Source organism: Homalodisca vitripennis, chromosome 6 (genome assembly GCF_021130785.1).
Source record: "Homalodisca vitripennis isolate AUS2020 chromosome 6, UT_GWSS_2.1, whole genome shotgun sequence".
NCBI classification, from domain to species: Eukaryota; Metazoa; Arthropoda; class Insecta; order Hemiptera; family Cicadellidae; genus Homalodisca; species Homalodisca vitripennis.
In genome coordinates this window covers 133,342,721-133,363,777 of record NC_060212.1, presented here as the reverse complement: position 1 = coordinate 133,363,777, position 21,057 = coordinate 133,342,721, and the positions used below count along the sequence as shown (strand labels likewise).

At 31.6% G+C, this 21,057-nt stretch overlaps 1 protein-coding gene across 9 annotated transcripts in view; it reads right to left on the bottom strand.

Moving 5' to 3' along the window:
• Positions 1-202: 202 nt before the first annotated feature.
• Positions 203-21,057, bottom strand: part of LOC124364927 (tensin-1-like) — a 565,111-nt gene continuing 544,256 nt past the window's right edge. For 8 of the 9 annotated variants that reach the window (XM_046820745.1, XM_046820750.1, XM_046820752.1 and 5 more), the window contains 8 exons: positions 20,370-20,569; positions 19,135-19,185; positions 14,550-14,658; positions 12,691-12,886; positions 10,874-11,095; positions 8,827-8,973; positions 8,008-8,284; positions 203-4,710 (listed from right to left, as the gene is read on the bottom strand). In XM_046820745.1, coding sequence (XP_046676701.1) covers positions 4,551-4,710; positions 8,008-8,284; positions 8,827-8,973; positions 10,874-11,095; positions 12,691-12,886; positions 14,550-14,658; positions 19,135-19,185; positions 20,370-20,569 — 1,362 coding nt within the window. In that variant the 3' untranslated portion in view covers positions 203-4,550. The remainder of the gene's footprint in view (positions 4,711-8,007; positions 8,285-8,826; positions 8,974-10,873; positions 11,096-12,690; positions 12,887-14,549; positions 14,659-19,134; positions 19,186-20,369; positions 20,570-21,057) is intronic. The other variant, XM_046820749.1, reaches the window with a different exon arrangement.

The following is a 21,057-nucleotide window of genomic DNA, read 5'->3' as shown; positions in this document are numbered from 1 at the left end:
ACCTTATTTATGCCACTGTAATAGACTTTTAGTCCAAAAATACGGGTAAATAGCAATAAAATTAAATATAAATATTATTCTGTAGTGTTTAAAGCACCTCTCCAAATCCTATATCATAAAATGTTATCCATTGAATCATGGAAATTGATTATTGATAACATAGATACTGAGAGAAATAATGGTTAAAGAAATCACACAGTAATTTTATTCTTCTATAGAGTTATTTATTTATATACAATGTTAATTACATTCTTTATCTTTGTTATAATAGTATTTACTTAATCTATTTGGGAACGTTGTTAAATATAAAATGAATAATCATTATGCATTCTAGTATTTTAACACACTGCTAAGCAGAGTTTTGCATTCGGTGTGAATTAATTAATTACTTGTAGTAACGCATGTCTCATGATTAAAATCTATTAATTAAAGCTATCATTTAACCAAGCAAAGCCTGAAAGGCTAGCTTCAATGCATACAATATAAATAAGGTGCCTTTGGACACTCATGATTTTGTGACTTTCATGTATATTATGTATGATTGATTAAAGTTAAAATCAGTTATCTCTAATTACATCACAGCTATTTACCATTTACACTAGGTAAGATTAAGTTTAACTTTCAACAATCCCCATACTTAAAGGCACCATTTAATAAAGATTGAGCTGTTACAGTACTTTGGTATGTTATCTGTTCCTTTCCCCACGTTATGAAATTTAAATTTATTGTAACGTAAATAAAATAAAAATGTTTCAATGAACAGAACTTTTAGTGACATATGTAGTTATACTACGTTATGATTTTAGATGTCCCTTATTAAGGATTCTGTACAATATTTAATTCTTTAAAAGTTATGTAATTATATGCACATGCATTTACGATAAATATTTCATTTACTGAACTTTGTAAAACTACAGTACATTCATTTAATTTGTTTCAGACCGATGACAGACATTTCTACTTCCTATTTATAAATACACTATGACATAATTAGGTATGTTGCTAAAATATAGATTTGAAAAAATTCAATGATGATAGTGCACTAATTTGTTTACTTACTCTTCTTGCGTCTAAAAAAGTCAGTATTACAATATTGCCTTCTAAAATAGTGGTCCTTAAAGCTGAAAATGGGGACTAAAAGTTGAGCTATCGTACATTGTGGGTACCACAATCAGTACAACAATCGAGGAACGTATGGCACTCTCAAATGCTCTCTGCATCATTCCGTAACTGTATAATAAATACCAAATATGGCATGTTTATTTTTATAAGCAAAACTAACCAATGGCAGATTGACATTGCAGGCGAACTAAAAGTGCAATAACACATTTAAAAAGTTATACAGTTTTCTATTCCATCTTTTCCTCAACTAGTTCCAGATTACTCTGATGGATTGTGTTCCGAAGTCTGTTATTGTGTACATTCCTTGCAATCACTTATTCTATTTAGTAATTTATTCAATTTACAGAAATGTGAACTCGACAATAGATTATATTTAAAGAGAAATATGGTTTTAACTATTTAAGCCAGAGCAAGTGATAAAAACGAGCTAATCAGAGTAGGAAATATGTGCAAACAGAATATCGGGTTATTACTACTAAAAAAGCAGGTTTATAGCTAAAATAAAATGATCTGTTGTGTCAAATAGATTTGAAGTACAGTTCTATGTCATATTACAATATTACATGGAGGTACCTTTTAGCATTTTTAGAGTTATATAGATTATATATTCTATATCACTTAATCAGTTATAGGTTAATTACAAAATGTATCCTCACATAGAGCCTAACTATGCAAGACACTTACATAATATCTAAACTCAACAACTAAAAAAAAGAACTGAAATGATGCAGAGGCAAAATACAACTATTAGAGCCTTTGAATATAGGGAAGTGGTTGCGTGCCACTTTTTAGAAGGCACTCTGGTCCAGTTTTACACAAAAATACAGTCCTAAGATATATTATTACAGGTTGCAACATATATTTATATATTCATACAAATTTACATACTTAACGTGTTATCTAAAGTGTGTTTATCTTAAATGATATGATTGTTGGTAAGAAATAACTATGTTTTGCAAACTTGAAATACATCTCTTCTTTTTTTTATCATGGCTCAAACTATTGTTCCTAAAATATGCTCCACTCAAACTCATAAAACTCTTTACAAACTTGACCATGCTGTTTTAATTTTATGTGAAGGCTTGAGAAACCAAAATTTAGTCATACAACCAATAATTGTTTTAAACCAATATTGGTACTTTTACATTACTCTTCGAATGTTAGAAATCTCAATATGCAACGAAATATAAAGAATGTTAATGTAAAATATTTTAATTTCTAGAAAATGTGCTGTAATGATTCTCAAGAAAGAAAAAAGTTTTTAATGATAAAAACAGAAAATTATAAGGAAGAATTGTTTTAATACAAATGTATATTATTGTAACCCATCTTATTTACCAAATTAGTGGAGAAGGACATCTTTCTAAACAAAAATGAAACATGTGAAAATGTTCAAGTGACTTAAACAATGCCAAAAATGAGATGTATTTCAGCAAAAACAAATATTACTATACAATTAATTATTTCTAGCAATAAGTTAATTAATATTTAAAGACAAACTACACGATCAAAATTTACACCTTTTAAAAAGCAACAAACTAAATATATATATTTATATAAACACACATTTTATATAACAACTCTAAAAGTTTTAACAATTAATATATATATATTCTCTATACAATTTGGTTATTTCAGTTTGACATATATCTTCATGTGATGAATATGGATAGAACACTAGTGCATTTCTACATACTTTACATAGATACTTATATACACTATAAACAATATAAAGTAATTAAAGTTTGACTGTGCAATTATAGTAACAATATAAATAAGAGTTATTAAGCTACAAGTTGTAATTACTAATATTGTACTTGGTTCAGAATAAAGAACTTAATTAATAAAATAACTAATTATTTGTCACTCACAGCAAAAACAATGGTCTATAAAATTATGTAACTGAACAGATACATCAGCACAACAAAATGTAAAATTATGTAGTTAATTAGCAGTAGGAGAAAAGTTAAATGTAATATAGAAACATGCAAACTACACAAATTCCAGAAAAACTTGACAATTGAATAGTTTTTTATCTGTAATATGTGAAATTTACAAGGTGTAATATGTTAAACATTGATTGGGTTTTCTGAATTTGTAACGGTCTAATCTTGTACAGGCAGATGTAATATCTACAAGAAGATTTAAAATAAACTAATATTAGTTATGTAATCTAAATATTAAATATTGACATTAATAATATCTGTTGGAAAAAATGTAGTTATTTTACAGCAAGACAGTATAATAATTTCACTAAGATAATTAAAAAGATAAATTATATTTCTTTCTTAATACTTTGAAATAAGAATAAAAAACTGATCCTATAGATTTACTTAGCTAACTGTTATGCTCCTTAAATGTTTTTCTTTTTCATTTTAGTTATTTCCCATATTCTCCACTCGTAATAATATTCTTCTGCACCCATTTACTCTATCTGTCCTTAAATTTTTTTTCAAGAAGTATTAAGAGTATTAAAAGTATTAAACATCTGATATTGCCTTTCTCATTGACAAAATGATGACTGAAGACATTGTTATAGCCCAACTTCTGATTCTGGTACTTCAGAAACTTTGGAGGCTAAGAAACCTCCAGTTGGTTGATTGTAAAAAATAATTATCTAACCTGGTTTTCTTTTTGGTATGGATATCTATTTCCGATCAATCTGACTTCACTTCTTAGAACTCATTCATTCCTAGTGAGCCAAAACAAGTTATTTTCCTTCGGGCAGGATAATCTATGATTGTTTCATCCTTGACAAAAGGATGTCAACACCTGCGGCTTTTCCTCCTTCTCAGCTGTACACCACAATCACTTCATATTTCCGTGCACTGGGTGTGAGAGCAGTAAATAGTTTTAGAACACTAATTTTTCTGGTCAACAAGTGATAAACAGATTACTGTACTAAAGCTGATCATCTGGACAGCTATAAAATAACAAAAATCATGCTGGGGATTTCTATTTTGTCTTTTGAATTATAGCTCTCACTATGATATATCAACATCCCATCACACTTTGTCCCTGTTATATCCAAAAATGTACTCTTTTTTTATATGGGAAGTATACATATTCTTCCCATAGAAGACTGAATGATCACTTTTAAAACACTTTTCAATTGACTTATTCCTATCCCTTTCTGTATTATCTCATAGTGATTCCTCAATTAATACAGGTCTTATTCCTTCCTTACTCTTATGATTTGTTTCACTGCAGCTCTGTTAGCAGCCAGTTTACAGTAATAAAAACTACTTCTGACAATTCATATACATGCATTTAAAAGATAATTACTTTCATGGGTATGTAATTTAAACTTTTTAATTGAAATAAAACGACTACCGAATCAAAGTATCAAGAAAGAAATCTAATAGTACTGGTGTACAAATTTATGCAATAAAAAATGACTGTTACAAAATTCATGCGCATTCTCCAGATCAAACTATATTTGATTTTCCCTGACCACTATTCATCATTACTTTGGAGACAAAATTGACGATAGCTGTGGCCGGCTGCTCAGGTTCCAGCTCGGCGAAGATGTGACATTGATTGTCTGTTTTGCTGGCAGGTTTTCTTGCAACAAAGCCAAAACACCGGCTGAAACAAAAGAAAAATCTGGTTATCAAACTAAAATAAGTAAACATTGTGCAACACTGAAGAGAGTTAGTAGATGGAAGGAAAAAAACTGCAAACATTTTGCTTACATTGTGAAATATTTATTTTCTTTAATATACCACAAAGTATTAAAAAATTGTAAGACTTAATAATATAAATTTATAATCTCAATATACTAACAGGGAAAAACAGTGTTTATGCTATCAAACACTTTCAGTTAAGCGTAAGAAGATCCAAAAGGTTCTAACCTTGCCTGATACAGTTAGAAGATAATTCATTAATTGGTTCACCTCATCAATCATTCCAAAATGATTTTCATGGAAAACCAAATACACAAGTAATACTTATATGATGTGTACACTTGCAGACACTCAAGAGATTTTCACATTTTGTAAAGGGTGGAATTAAAAAAATTAAATTCTGTTCTGATGAGTAGTTACAACAAATAATTTTATAAGAAAACTCAATTTTTTGGGTATATTACAATAAAAGTACTATTCTTGCAATATGATATGTTAGAAATACCACAAAAAACAAATTTTTTTCCCCAGAAAGTACATCATAAATTACAATACACTGTAAATATTTTATAAATTTATAAGAATTGAATAATATATATTTTTATTAGCTTTGAAACGGCTGCTTTGACAACAAATTCACCAGGATAACTTTTTTAGCGTATTTTATTACCAATTCAACAATTTTTGTTTCAAAAAGATTGAATAACAAATAAATGAGTTACAGCACCAAACGTAAAAACAGGTTAAATCCATGCATTGCAAGTACATACAACAATGTAGTGGATTTTTACGAATAAACTTTTTACAAGGACGCCACTTTGAGCAACGATTATGAAAGTTTTATAGTAATGTAATCATTGATTTCTTAATAAAAAATAACTTGTTCAATAAAATTTTTCAAACACTGAATTAATTACAGTGGAACCTCGATAAGTCGGATTAATCGGGACCGCGGCCGATCCGGGTTAACGAAAATCCGGGTGAGCCGGAGAATTAGGTAAAAAATTAATAAAATACGGTATACTTACAGATAAACTCCATTATAATATTGTAAAAACATCAAACATATGCACATTTAATTATTATTAACCCTTACAGTACATTTATAAATGTTCATTTCCTAGTAAAAACCTCAGTCAGCTTTGGTTGTGCCAATGTCGTCTGCCGCGTGCGTGCTGTGCGATCCCGCAGTCTCTTCAACATGAGCAATTCAGCCGGCGATGTTTTTTGCCTGCCGCTCGAAATAAACCATTAGTTCGTTTAGTTTGGTCACTGCATTTCCATGACTCATCACTAGATCTTTAATGTCCCCGTCCGCCTCCTCAGTGTCTGATTCATTAGCATCAGGTAAAAACGACGCGATCACTTCTTCGTCAGTAAGTGGAAAGGGTCCGAATTTGGGGAAATACGCGTCTGTTATTGTTTCCGAGAATCCGGGACAATGACCGCCACTCGGCCGCCGTATGCCATGAGTCACACACTCACTGTCGTACAGTCCCATCAAATACTGATGCAACATTGATTCACGGATACTATACCACTCAAAAATATTACGTTTTTATTATTGAAATGTTTGTCTGATTTTTTTGTTTTTTAATTGAAAATCGGTCCGGGTTAGCCAGACTTCCGGGTTAACGGGAGCCGACTTATCGGGGTTGTACTGTACGCTGTTTCACACAATTGCCATGTAAGAAAACCCTATACCTAACCATAACGTAGCCCTATTAACATTTTTTTTTTTAAGATTTGAAAACCAGGATTCTCAATTGGTTAAGAACTTTTTTTAAATTTACCTTAAAACAAATTTAAAAAATAAATATTAAATTTCAGGTTATAATATTGTTCACTATTTTAATAAAGAACATTAAAAAGTTTATTCGTAAAAATCCACTACATTGTTGGTTGTATGTACTTGCAATGCATGGATTTAACCTGTTTTTACGTTTGGTGCTGTAACTCAGTTATTAGTTATTCATTCTTTTTGAAACAAAAATTGTTTAATTGGTAATAAAATATGCTAAAAAAAGTTATCCTGGTGAATTTGTTGTCAAAGTAGCCGTTTCAAAGCTAATACAATTTGAAAATTTTGAACGGCCGCCATTTTGAAATGCAATGAGATATTGGTTTTATTTTTTTCACTGAAAAGGACCAACACTAAGTTAACATAACTGTTAAGTTTGCATTCTGTATCTTAAGTGGTTTTTGAGTAGTAATTTTTTTCCCAAAAAACACATACAGACAGACAGACGCTAATCGAAGCGAAATAGGGCACCTGTTATATTGCATTATTTGTTAGTTTTGGCCTGCTGAACAATGTGGCAAAGTTTGTTCGAATGGTTGCTGGACACCCTGTATATCTGTCGTTTAAATTTAAATTTGTGTAACTAAATATGAAAATTAAAAACGTTTTGTGTACTGGCCTACTTGTAGAGTTACACCCTTTTGATGATCATAGTCTATAAGAAGTAAGCTGTAAGCACAATATGGTATATGAAAGGGTCAAGTATAGAAATCACTGTCATTAAAGCTGATTCTGTCTCAAAAGTGCAATATCGAGAAGAATAATATTGTCTCCTTGTCATACAAGATTGCTTGGGGTGAGATGTTATCTCAGATAAGTTTGGGTCTTGCATCTTACGAACATCAAATGTATTCCAAGAGAGCATTATGAATTTGTGTAGATGGAAACAGATAACTATTAGAGGTGTGGGAACTTGCGGAATTGATTAATCCATCCACCCATTTCATGGTGAGCAATTGATGTAATAAAAGGGATCAGTATTCAGAAACGAATATAGCATAAAGTTTGGGAAGAGATCACTATCAAAGGACCTGAGAGTATCGTGGCAAGGTAGAATCCGGCCCCTCCCCTCCCCCAGAACTTTTAAAAACACACATTTTGTAGTCTAAAGATTAGTTTTTTACAAAACGTAATCTTAAAAGAAATCTAAATTGGAAATTGTTAGGGGAGGGGTCATGACCCTGTGACCCTCCCCCTCCCCTTATATGGACTAGCATTTTTTATTTGTATCCTTTCCACTTCTGTTATTATCCTTTTTCCCATCTTGCTGGCAATGAAAAGACATGTGCTTTTATATAATTTGTCTTTCCAATTGTGAGAGCCTCAACAAGTAACATTTTATCGCATCTATCTGTTAAGAGACTTTAAACCTAATTAGCATACCAAAGGATAAATGTAAGTTTGCAATAAGAGCTAAGGTACTTATATCAATTTGCTGATCACAAAATAAACACTCACTTTGAACTGATTGGCATCCCAGCCTCATTGTGTTGGGTCCACCGATGATCGTCAGGGTCCAGGCCGCAATAGGAGATGGTGGTGACGGGGTAGTGCCTGCGGAAGAAGAGCTGGCGCTTATTGTCCGTTAGTGTGATGCCCTGTCCAGAAACCTTGAAGTGGACAATAGCTGCAGGTGGCAAGGGCTTGGAGAATAACTCGCTGATAGCCCTGACGATAGCTTGAGGTCCGGTCAACGATTCTGTGTCGATGGTTAGCAAATACAAGACATTGCAGGCTGAAATAAAAATGTATTATCATACAAAGGCTATTTTCAGATATTTTACCTAATTAGTTAGAAAAATAATCAATAAATATATCATTTTATGATTTCCATTAAATTTCATGGCATGTGAGCAATCATCACATGGGAAAAAAATGACACAAAAACCTTCTACAACCTTAATTGAAACAGACTAGACCTTGTATATAGTTTGTTTTTATATCACATGAAAACTTAATATATTAATAATCATATTTTATAAATTAATACTAGTCTAATTACTGCTGAAGTATATTCACAATTCTTTTAAAAACATTGTTGATTTTAAAACCCACTTAATCTCTAATGGAAAATTACCTTAGGCCCAGCATTAAAAAGCTTATTGTATAAAAAATTATATACATGGCCCATATGGGTAGTGCTTTTGTAATTATTTTTTAAACACATACCAATGAATATGTTTAAAAAATAATGAAAAATCAAATATACTGCCATTAGCAATAAGTCATTTAATGAAATGGTTGAATACAAATTACTGAGTTTCATGAAGTACAAACCTGCTCCTTGAGCCAGAAGTAACTGAGCGGTGCTAATGGTACCAGTCGACTCGGAGGTAAGCCTAGTGTCTGACTCAGGTAGCGCCAGCTTGCACGGTAGAGCCAGAGGCATTAGTGAGTGCTGGTACACCAGTGCTGATAGAGAACCTGCAATAACATTGTTATGTGGTAAAAGATATATTTCAACTTGAGTGCAATAACATTGTTATGTGGTAAAAGATATATTTCAACTTGAGTTACAAGTAATTGGATGGTGCTTAAGGAACTGTCCAACTTGGAGGTACTAGGATTTTGGACATTTACAATCATTATATGTTACAAATATGTACAACACTATGTTTCGAGGATTGAAGTCTATGAGGTGTGATGCCTGACAAACTGCATGAAGTCCAGACTGGAGAGAATGAACTCAAGCGATGTCACTACACAAGAGCCAAGAGCACAAACACGTCACACCCGAACTAACAAACTGTATGAAGTCCAGACTGGAGAGAATGAACTCAAGCGATGTCACTACACAAGAGCCAAGAGCACAAACACGTCACACACCCGAACTAACAAACTGCATGAAGTCCAGACTGGAGAGAATGAACTCAAGCGATGTCACTACACAAGAGCCAAGAGCACAAACACGTCACACCCGAACTAACAAACTGCATGAAGTCCAGACTGGAGAGAATGAACTCAAGCGATGTCACTACACAAGAGCCAAGAGCACAAACACGTCACACCACCCGAACTAACAAACTGCATGAAGTCCAGACTGGAGAGAATGAACTCAAGCGATGTCACTACACAAGAGCCAAGAGCACAAACACGTCACACCCGAACTAACAAACTGCATGAAGTCCAGACTGGAGAGAATGAACTCAAGCGATGTCACTACACAAGAGCCAAGAGCACAAACACGTCACACCCGAACTAACAAACTGCATGAAGTCCAGACTGGAGAGAATGAACTCAAGCGATGTCAGTACACAAGAGCCAAGAGCACAAACACGTCACACCCGAACTAACAAACTGCATGAAGTCCAGACTGGAGAGAATGAACTCAAGCGATGTCAGTACACAAGAGCCAAGAGCACAAACACGTCACACCCGAACTAACAAACTGCATGAAGTCCAGACTGGAGAGAATGAACTCAAGCGATGTCACTACACAAGAGCCAAGAGCACAAACACGTCACACCCGAACTAACAAACTGCATGAAGTCCAGACTGGAGAGAATGAACTCAAGCGATGTCACTACACAAGAGCCAAGAGCACAAACACGTCACACCCGAACTAACAAACTGCATGAAGTCCAGACCGTAACATATGAACCTCAAGCGAATATCCCTCCCCTCCCGACCATTGCTTTCATGTTCTCTTTGTTTCAGGTGATATCACAGGCAATGCCGACATTGAGTTCCTTGTAATTGGTTCACCTTTGTTAGTTTAAGTGTGATGTTTCTGGTCTTGACTCCTGTGCAGTGACATCATTTTGGTTCCTTCTCTCCTCTGGACATGTAAATTTAAATCTCGAAACATAGTGTTGTTCTTTTTCTTAACATATAAAAAGATGGCAAATGTCTGAAACTCTGTAAGCCTTTGAAACCTTTCATCGTCAATAACAAACTTAAAACAAAGAATGGGAGGGTAGCCTATTGTTTGAGTTCAACTTGCTTGGTATAGCCAGAGGCATTGTGAGTGCTAGGCTTGTACTAATAAAGTACCTGCAATAACTTTGTTGTATGTTAAATAACACATCCTAACTTGAAACACTGAAACATCCTAGTAGATATTTGACAATATGTTTACGTCTTACAATTAAAACTGTCATCTTAGAAGTATTCCACAGAAAATTAAAATAAATCATTATTTTGAATGAATATATTTAACAAAAAACTATCCAAGTTGCAGTCAAAATAAAAACAATTGTAGCATTACTATTTTGCAAAATTACTCATAGTTGTTTCTTTGGATAACGGTTCTTAATTTATTAATTCCTTGTCATTGTCTACAGAATGATAGAAAATAAGTATTCAATAAATTCACTCTACTCACTAAAAACTGGTTCATTGGCACAGCCTTTGAGTCTGACACCTCGAGATGTGGGCTCTATAAGGAAATGCCTGACAAGCTCGGTGGAAGGGTCCGAAGGAGCTTTCCCAGGAGTGGAAGGAGGCGGAGTCGCAACCTTCAACGCCAGACCAAAAGCTCCAGGGAACGAGTTGGAGTCCCTCACCACAAATGTTCCTGGTGATCGATCTTTCAGCATGGAGATTGCTGTATTAATAAAACTTGTTTGAGTGGTAAAAAATATAAAGTAAAAATATTGATATTTTTTTTTTTTTGCTGCAACATATGCTAAATACATTTCTATAATTAATACTCAAAATTTAGAACTAAGTCTTCAATGTTGTTAATAAATCAAATTAACATACTAAGAGGTGGTAAGGTTTATTCAGTATTAACTACCTGTACTAAAACACATACTAATTCTATACTAAATTTAGATAAATAGAAAAAAATTACAATTAAAGGAATAATACAGAAAGTGTACTTTATTAATCATATGACTATGTTATTAATTTTGAATTATAGCATTTTTTCTATATCCTACAATTATATATCCAAGCAGAGTAACTTTTCATTTCTCTCTATTCTTTACGCCACTGTCCATAGAATGTATGTAGTAATATAAGAACTACACAAAAAAACGGAACAATTTTTTTACTTTTTAATACATTGGAAGGTATTCCACCCTTGGCTGTATGTTGTCAATAGCTCGTGGGAGGGATTCCTCCTTCCCACTGTTGTTATTGTGAACTCAGTTACCTCATTCTTGTCTAGTATATCAAATTTTTGTTGCTCTTCAAGAGGTATTCTTACTTATTGGTATTAATTTGAATTTACTTTTTTGCATATTAGTGTAATATTGTGTAAATGTGAATACATATTAACATGTATATTACACTTATATTAGCACTCAACTTGTTATTGAGGGGGGAAAGACTGGATGGAAAAAGTACTTTTATCAAGTTCTTTTTCAGAATTTCTGTAATATACTCAAAAGATATTTTTAATGAAGGTTGACAGCACAATAAGTTCTGCTCAATCTCAAACTTTGGTCGTTCATTTGCTGAATGAGTATGCTCGCAGCTTTTGAAGCCTATTTCTAACTGATGACAGCTATAGGGAAAAAATTTTATTTTACAATTTTTGTTTGAAATGAAATTTTCCCATGATAAAAATTTTAATTGGCATTAAAATAGATTGTAAAATATACTCATGTATTTAATTAAAATTAACATGCCAATTTCTCTGGAAAGTTTTAAGATCGACTACAACAATGTTATCCGTGTACTAATTACATGTGTAAGTAATCACTTTATAACATTTTAAGTCTGTAAATGAAGAAGTGATATGTGTAGTGCTGTAAAATAGTCATATCACTGAGTAATAAACAAGATTAATTAAACATTTTTTTAAATATTTTGAGTAGAATTTGCAATCAATTGTGAATTGAGTAACTAAAGTCTAATTTTAGGCACATACATTTGCCTCTTTTGTTTATGTTTTATAGTGTTTAAACGGTTTTAAAGTCATTCCTGTCTTTTATAAACATTTTAAACATGATTTCCAGCTACATTACTGTATTTATCATAATAATCAAAGAGGAATAAACTTGTAACAGGAGGATTACATTAGAATCAGCTGTTTATGTTTGAATTAAAGCACAACATTGTTAATATTTCAACAACTTTTTAAATAGAAATTTTAATTAGCCAGTATACTGTTCAGTAAATACGAGTACATGGTAAAAGTTCATGCCATATTTTGACAATAATAGCTTGACAATTAAATTTGGATCAAATTACCTTCTTCTCTAGATATTGTTGGTTTGTACCAGAACCTAGAGGTGTCCCTGACAAACTTGACATGTGCCGGAGACACCTCTTGCGGAGGCTCTCCATTGGAGTGGATGGAGGAGCGTCGGGAGTGTCCGTAGTAGACACTTGGAGATGATTGTCCTCCATTAATTGTGCCATTGTGTCCACTTGAGTACTGATGACTCTGTAAGGGGAACAATTTTTTAAACTTATGCCATAAATGATAATAAATTATTAGACAGATAAAACAATGCCAGGAATTTGTTAAATAAGTACTACTGATACAAACATCACATAGAATCTAATTTGAAATCATATCCAGTCCAACTTCCTCTTCACATGAAATTGTTGTGTACCTGATGAGAAAATGAGGATACCTCTTCATCTAGATTACACTTTATTTTTATATTTTGTAGTCTAGGTGTCTCTGATGTCAAAACAATGTAAAGAGTTCGTCTTGAGATTCTTCGTCGCCTATTTATTTTTTTGGATCTCTTCAGATGAACATGACTCCAGATTCCAGGAGTCAAGTCTGAGAAAGCATCAGATTCTGGACTGTACACTAAGAGGAAGGTGAACTGGAGCTAAAATTAACATTCACATTGATTCAACCCTTCATAGCTATGTTATGTGTACATGGAGTCTTCTAGATTCACGTATTTTAGCCAATAGTTTACTATTCAAAAATAAGACGTTGATTAAGATATTAGTAGGTTTGAAATAAAACTATTTTTATGTTAATTTTAGTTCTTCCATACTTTGATTTGAAAATAAAAATCCCACCAACTTGCTATTGTTTTACTGAGAGAACTGTATGAATTCAAAAAGATAAACGATTATGCTGAATAGTGGAGATTTGCTTTTTCCTGAACTTTCAATAACTATTTAGAAAATGTAAGCTATCTTAAATAAAAGTATATCTTTTACATTTGTCTACCTCTCATTTGAGTTTATATGTAAACCAAGCAAGAAACATTCATGTTCATTAATTTTGGGTATGCTTTATCATGAACCATCGTATGAACAACACTTTACAGTTTTCTATATTTTGAAAAATCTTATCAAGCATGTTCAAGGTGTCTAAGTGTCTGCTGTTAAGTCAGTGAGTTAAACTACTGTACAATATATTCTTGGTGGGTATGCTTTATCATGAATACCCGTATAACTATCTTCAACACCTTAAAAGGTGGTATATATAGTGATCTTGAGAAGTCTTATCAAGCAGCATGTTCTAAGGTGTCTGCTTTAGTCAGTGTGTTAAACTACTGTACAATATATATCTTGGTGGGTATGCTTTATCATGAATACCCGTATAAACTATCATCAACACCTTAACAGGTGGTCTATATAGTGATCTTGAGAAGTCTTATCAAGCAGCATGTTCTAAGGTGTCTGCTTTAGTCAGTGTGTTAAACTACTGTACAATATAATATGTTTAGCTACAAATAAGTCATATAGTTAACACCTTCACTACAGCTCTAGGCTGAGTAATATTGATTACTTACATGAGCCAGCATGTCCTAAAGCGTCTGCCATAGTCAACGTGATAAATAAAAGGATCATTTTGGTATCAGGTTGGACACCACAGTGAAATATTAATTTTGATTAATTTTAAATTAGGTCAAAACATTACATATTTTACTTTTAAAAGAGTCATAACTTTTATTACGTTAGCGCCAAAATTGGGCATTGAATATTTGTAACAGCTTGCTGTTGCTAAAAAATTGAATAGGATGGAGATGAAGAATTATTATCACTGATTGGTCAATGTAGATGTTAGAGGGCCATGTGACACATCAAATTAATACACTTTCTCCATGACCCATTTAATAATTATACTTACACACCTTTGGACTATGTTGCGTATGAGAGTCGCTCTCGTAGCCTCTGAAGGAACTGACTGAATGTTCTCGGTGTTCTCTGACCAGGGTTTCACTCATGGGCGACCACTCTTTACTGCAACATTTCCTCTCATTATTACACTTACCATTTTGGTAAATTTTTTTGATAACAATGGCAGCCTTAATGGTTTACCGCGGATGATAAATTACATGAAAGGACTATAATGATTTAAGTGATATGATATTATGATGAACTCATATATAATTTGTTTGTCGTAACTTAGTTATTATTATACATAATAGTATTCCAAAACTATACTTAAATATCTTTAGGATTAAATTTTGGAGTTTAAAGAGTACTATTTATTCCTATAAACATGTTCTAAGTTTGACCTATTGTCAGCTGCATCTCTTACAATTTGAAGAAATTTTATCATTCCTTTTAAGTAGTTGCAACGATTATGGCTCATTATTATGTTCCAAGAATGGAATAAGGAGTGTTTATGTATATTTTGTTTCTGAATAAATTAAATTTTTGATCATAATACTAGTATATATTTTTGTATTAAATGATCATGATAAACACATCTTTTGAAATGTATGATGTATGATATTGTGGTTATATCACCTCTTATATACTTACAACTTTGTAAATAATTAGTAAGAACTACAGAAAAATACTAACATGACAATTTAATTTAAACAATAATAAAGAGCAATCATATATTAATATTACTTTTACAGGTACTACATACATTACATTATGAGTCTGACTAACTGAATAAATAATAATAGAGTAAAGCAAAGTGGTGTATTTTAGATTATTGCTACTCTAATAAAATAAGGTCTCTTTATAGAGGAGGGTATATACTGGACTCTTTAAAAAAAAAATCAATTAAATGGAATTATAATTTTGCTGTGTAGCTGTAAGGTGCAACATTACTACTTAATTGTTTCATAAAAACATTCTGTTTCTGAACATAATTGTTATACAATTCAAGAGCAAATATAAAAATAGGAATCTCCAACTAGACCTGGGCAGAATCTTTTTATAGAAAAAAATAATTTTATACAACAGTTTTGAAACATGTTGATTTGAAAGGATAACAAGATTAAAAACATTTTGTTAATTAATAATGCAAATTGTTCTATCTTCACTGTTTTTTAATTGAGTTGAACATTATTTTTTCACCTTGTATTTAAATATAAATTTTGAACCTCACAGTTGTTTAAAACAAAATGTTCTACCCTTTTATTTACAATGATTTTGTTCAATATAAATAAATTTATAAAATATTTGAACACAGCTTTCCTATCTTAAGTTGTCAATGGGTTATAATCATTTAAGGGCATAGAATACTTTTAACAAACAAATGGGACATTTTTAATGTATGGTAAATTTGCACTTTACTGTATCAATTTTAGTTTTGATAATTTTTCTATTTGATGTTTTAATTTTCTCAAAAGCTTGTTTTATTTTGATTCAGAATTTAAGTAAATGTTTTAAATTTATAGTATGTCCATGTTTTCTGCAAAATTGTTATGATCATGGTTAGTTTTATTAATAAATGATCCGAAAAATTTGATTTGAATGCAGTCATATTGTTTATGACAACTTTATGTGAGTAAATGTTAGTATCAATCATTGAGTTCTCACATTATTTTGTAAAAATTAAGAATGAAACTGTTGTTATACTTTCCGTGTTCTAATCAATTATGTATTGTTGACGTGACAACGTCTTAAATTAGGTTGCGGCTCGGAGTCACTCATGAAAAAGTGTAACGCCCGGTAACGTTACGATGCCCGTCCAGTGGGTCCGCCGCACGGGATCCGCACGGGATAAAGCAGATAACTGTGGGTCCGCCGCACGGGATAAAGCAGATAACTATGTTTATTCGTGAAAATGTGGAGTGCTTAGATTCGTCATTTACAACAACTACAACAATAAAGGTAAATAATTGTACACTGATATTTCATTATCGTAAACTATGATTGATTAATTAATTGTTAGATTAACACAAAAGTTGAGAAACTGAGTTTATAGGTTATGTCATACTATTGACAAATGTTGATAGTGTTAAGTAAATTATTAGTTTAAATCACTCTGCAATCAATCGTAATTCAGTCGATTGAGAAGAAACAGCGCGTATTGCTAGTCAAACATTTAAAATAACAAATTATAACCTCTAACCTGTCATAACAGTGCGACCAAACAAACGAACTAAAACCGACCAATCACCACGCGCGGAGTTAGAATTTAACTGTGTTTAGCAAGAATTTCAAATTCCAATTTTAGTAAATGTTTTATTCAACTTTACCATTTACAATAACAAATTTTAATTAATTTCAAATTATGTACAATGTTTTAGTAAACAAAATTTCTATAGTTAAAATTTGTGCAATTCTTATTTTCATTCAATTCCTTGTTCCTATTGTGCAATTTAATAATATTCATATCAATAAATATTCTACCGAGAAAAAGACGTTGTCACGTAAAATCTTCGCCCGTAAAAACCGACTTTACAGGCAACCATAATTTTTTTTTTTCATGTAATATTGAAACAATATTGTTAAAATCCGTTCTTTTTACTCTATATTACTCAATAATTAGATTTGCATTAATAAAGCATCCTGACTATATTCTGAGAATTATTACATTCCAAACATTTCTTCTCAGGACATTTTTACAAACAAAGAAAAGTGGAGTAGAACACTCAACCTGTGAGTTGCCACTGTAATGCTGAAATTAAGTTCAAATTTACCACTGTCAATATTGAAGTTTGAACAAAGAAAATTTAAATTTACAATATTAATCTGGGTTAGTTAAATACTAGGTGTACTACATAAAACTAGCCACCTTAGATTTTGAATGGTTAAGAATTGTCAGATCTCATTTTGCGATTTATTTAATAACATCACATGGATGTGTTTTTGATGGATTCCAAGATTCTCCTCTGCCTTACCAAAATGAGGGACGAGGTGCAACTCAAAAATTTTAAGTAGGTGATCCATCAAGGACAAATTACAGGTGTTAATGAGACGAAACAGCAATGAAAAAAATAAGTGTTTGTAGGCCTTAGTAAAATATTTTTGACAGATACCCTATCGTATTTGGAGGAACAGTAACACCTTTTTGTAAGGAAACATGACTGAGATTAATGCCCAAAAATCCTTCCTCATGGACAGGAGGCAGCTCCTGCCCCAAACCTTACCCATCTTGAATATCCTGTCACTCAGGAAACAGCACAAAGGCTTTTGGGACTAAGTGCAATTTCTCAGCTTCTTGTCCAAAGAGACAACTCCACCGTATGGCATGTCACTTTAAGAATCTTGATAAAAGAAGTGGATAGAGAAAATTATAACTACAGTATATGGGTTTACTCCATCCAAAGCAGGGTCTGATTAAAGTTAGAATTTTGGCCTTGTTTTTGGTATTGTTAGTTTTTTTTTATCAAGACATTTCAGTTTATATATTGAACAATGGATCATAATTTTAAATTCTGAGTTGGTCCCTACCCGCTATTTTGGAAAAATGGAAAATAATTTTGAAATTCATCAAAAACTTCTCTAAGTGATTTGAAAACTATCAAACATTAAAAAGGTTAGTGTTTAGAACTGAAATTTTTGTTAGACCCGGTATACTGTACTGTATTTATCCCCTTTATTTATACCCAGTTAGTAAATATTTTTCCCAATACCCTTATGAATCAGTCTTTATTATTACTCATTATTTCAAATATTTTAAACAGTCCTACTTAGACTTAGAAAACTGATTAAGTATAGAAAAAGGAACAAAGACACTTAAATGTAATTAATAGTTTTATTTATGCTGATTATATTGGGATATGATTATATGATACTAATACAATTAATCAAAGTTTGAGCTTGTTATTATTAATAGGGTAGTAATATCAGGTTACATATCAAAATATTAATTCACTATTCAAACAAATTAAATGGTATTAACCCTTTCACTGCCAAACAACTTGGTCCTTCACTACATGCCAGGCTGTTCAACACAAGTTTGGGTGGAAACGGATAGTTCATTAATTATGCATTTTGTTTTGTTTTACAAAGTACATATTAAGACTGTTTTTATGGCAAAAATTTACATTACACAAGGACTGTTTATTTTCTTATAAGGGAAATTATTTTAAACAGCACCTAACTGTATAATGTCACCATTCATATGTTTATGGTAATCAACATGTCTTAACTCTTTGTCATCAAAAACAAAAAGTTTGAGTTTAATTTCTTAAAACCGTTTTATGAACTACAATTTAAAAAGTTGTAACATTTCAATTTTTGGACTCTGGAATTTGGATTATTGGCTTTCAGTATCTGAATTTTAAGGTACTGTCAATTGAACTTTAGTTATTTATTGACACCTTAACCTTAAAGTTCTGTAACACTTTTAAATTAGCAGTGAAAGGGCTAATAGTTAACAAGTGAATAGTAAATATATCAATTTATTATGAGTTCTAGTTTACCTAACCCTGCATCCAAGTTACCAACTCTACTACTACCCAAGATTAACGTTTTTACGACACCTTAATTCCACTGGGAGGGTTTAATTGTTCCAGAACATACCTAGAAATTGAAGAAGTAGAAGACCATTTTCCAAGGTTTTTAAAACCCCGTCTGGTGGAAGAAAAAAATTACGTTTGAATTCAGCAACTAAAGACTTACAATTAGAACTCAATTTTGTTGGTACTGCAGCTATAATATATAAAAATTATTTATAATATAAAATTAAACTAATTCAAATACTACAAACTTTAACTAAACTATTAATTACTGCATATTTAAAAAATGTACAATATTTCCTATTAGTTGAAAATAAGATTTTCCTTATATGTAATAAAATCATGATAAAATTATCAATAAAAATAACTGTTGTGATCATTAAAGATCATTTCATGTAACTCACAACCAACTGAAACGTATACATGTCAAACGTATATTCATGTTATTTGACTTGAAACAGAACATAATTTAAACCATAGTATAGTAAATCTTTGCTTTACTTCAAAGCAAAGATATAGCAATGGATAACAAAATTGCATCTTATTATTGCTGAAAAATTAGTTTAATATGCTATGTATGGCAAGAAATTGTATAAGGCTTTTAACTTTGCAAATGAAACAGTTGTTCTCAAACAAACAAAAAAAATTTTGTCAGTCATTGATAAAAATGGTATAAACACCTTTTTATTTAATTATTTTAAACAAACTCTATCAATTTTTAAAATAAAATTTGAAGTTTACATCATTTAATTGGAATTAATTGTTCATATACCCACTCAAAAGATTAAAAATTTATTTATTTGATTTGGATTTATATTAAAAACAAAAAAATTATCTAAAATAACACAGAAATGGATAACACTTCTTATTTTTTGCAAAAGTTCGTTAATTATCAATCTATATATATATATATATATATATATATATATATATATATATATATATATATATATATATATCTAAGTTCTATATATTTTTATTTGGATATAACAACAAGGAAAGTTTATCTAAAGATAAACTTAGAAGAGGAGACTCTGTTGTAAATAACAAAAGAACAAAGAAAAAATAAAATAAAAACGTTAAGCCATAAAATTATTATTATTATTATTTTTTAAACTGACACACAATTGAATTTGTACTGTAAATTAAAGTGTATTAATGTTTTATTAGAGTATTTAAAATAAATTGAGAAATAGTTGTTGTGTCACCAAATATGACGAAAAACACACTTTTTATCAGAAATTAAGCATTGGGATATCAGACAAATTGTTTTATCTCAAATATTTGACTAGAACTCACCGCTGTGCCGTTGGACTTTTGGGGGGCAGAGCTGATGTGAGAGTGTCAAATTGTGTGGAGCTGCTGTTGATGTAGGGAGTGCGGGGGTGCACAGGGAAGGCGGGGGTCTGGGGGCGGGGGCTGCTCGAGTGTGGGGGACTACCTCCCGTGTCCTCACTCAGAGATGTGGTCCGCCAAGAAGAGTAACTTTCATCCCGTAGCTGTGCAGGCAAAGTTAGGTTAGGTAATAGTTCATTTCCAGTTTAGCACACAGACTGACTATGCCATGAATATTTCAATTAATTATACAACAATTGATGATATGAACAATCTGAGGCTAATTGAAAATTAAAATACCTGTAAACTTCATTAGAGTTGTTACACAAGTTCCAAGGTGCAAAAATAAAGCAAGTGGTAATCACTGTCATGCCCATTTAACACGTGTGAACACCAAGCAAGTGTTTTTTAGTTACAACAAACAACATTTTGGTACAAAACTGTTTTTTTAGAATGCAAAACAACAGTTGTTTCAATGTGCAAAGTGACAATCAATATTAGTTCATGCGTGTTTGTGTTCTTGTCGACCTGGTTTCAAATTTGTCGTAGAAAATGTGGCTATACCACAACTTAATACTTACAATTGTGATTGATCTAATTTGTAGCATTTACTAATATGTCATGATGTATGAAAATAATTATTATATTTCGA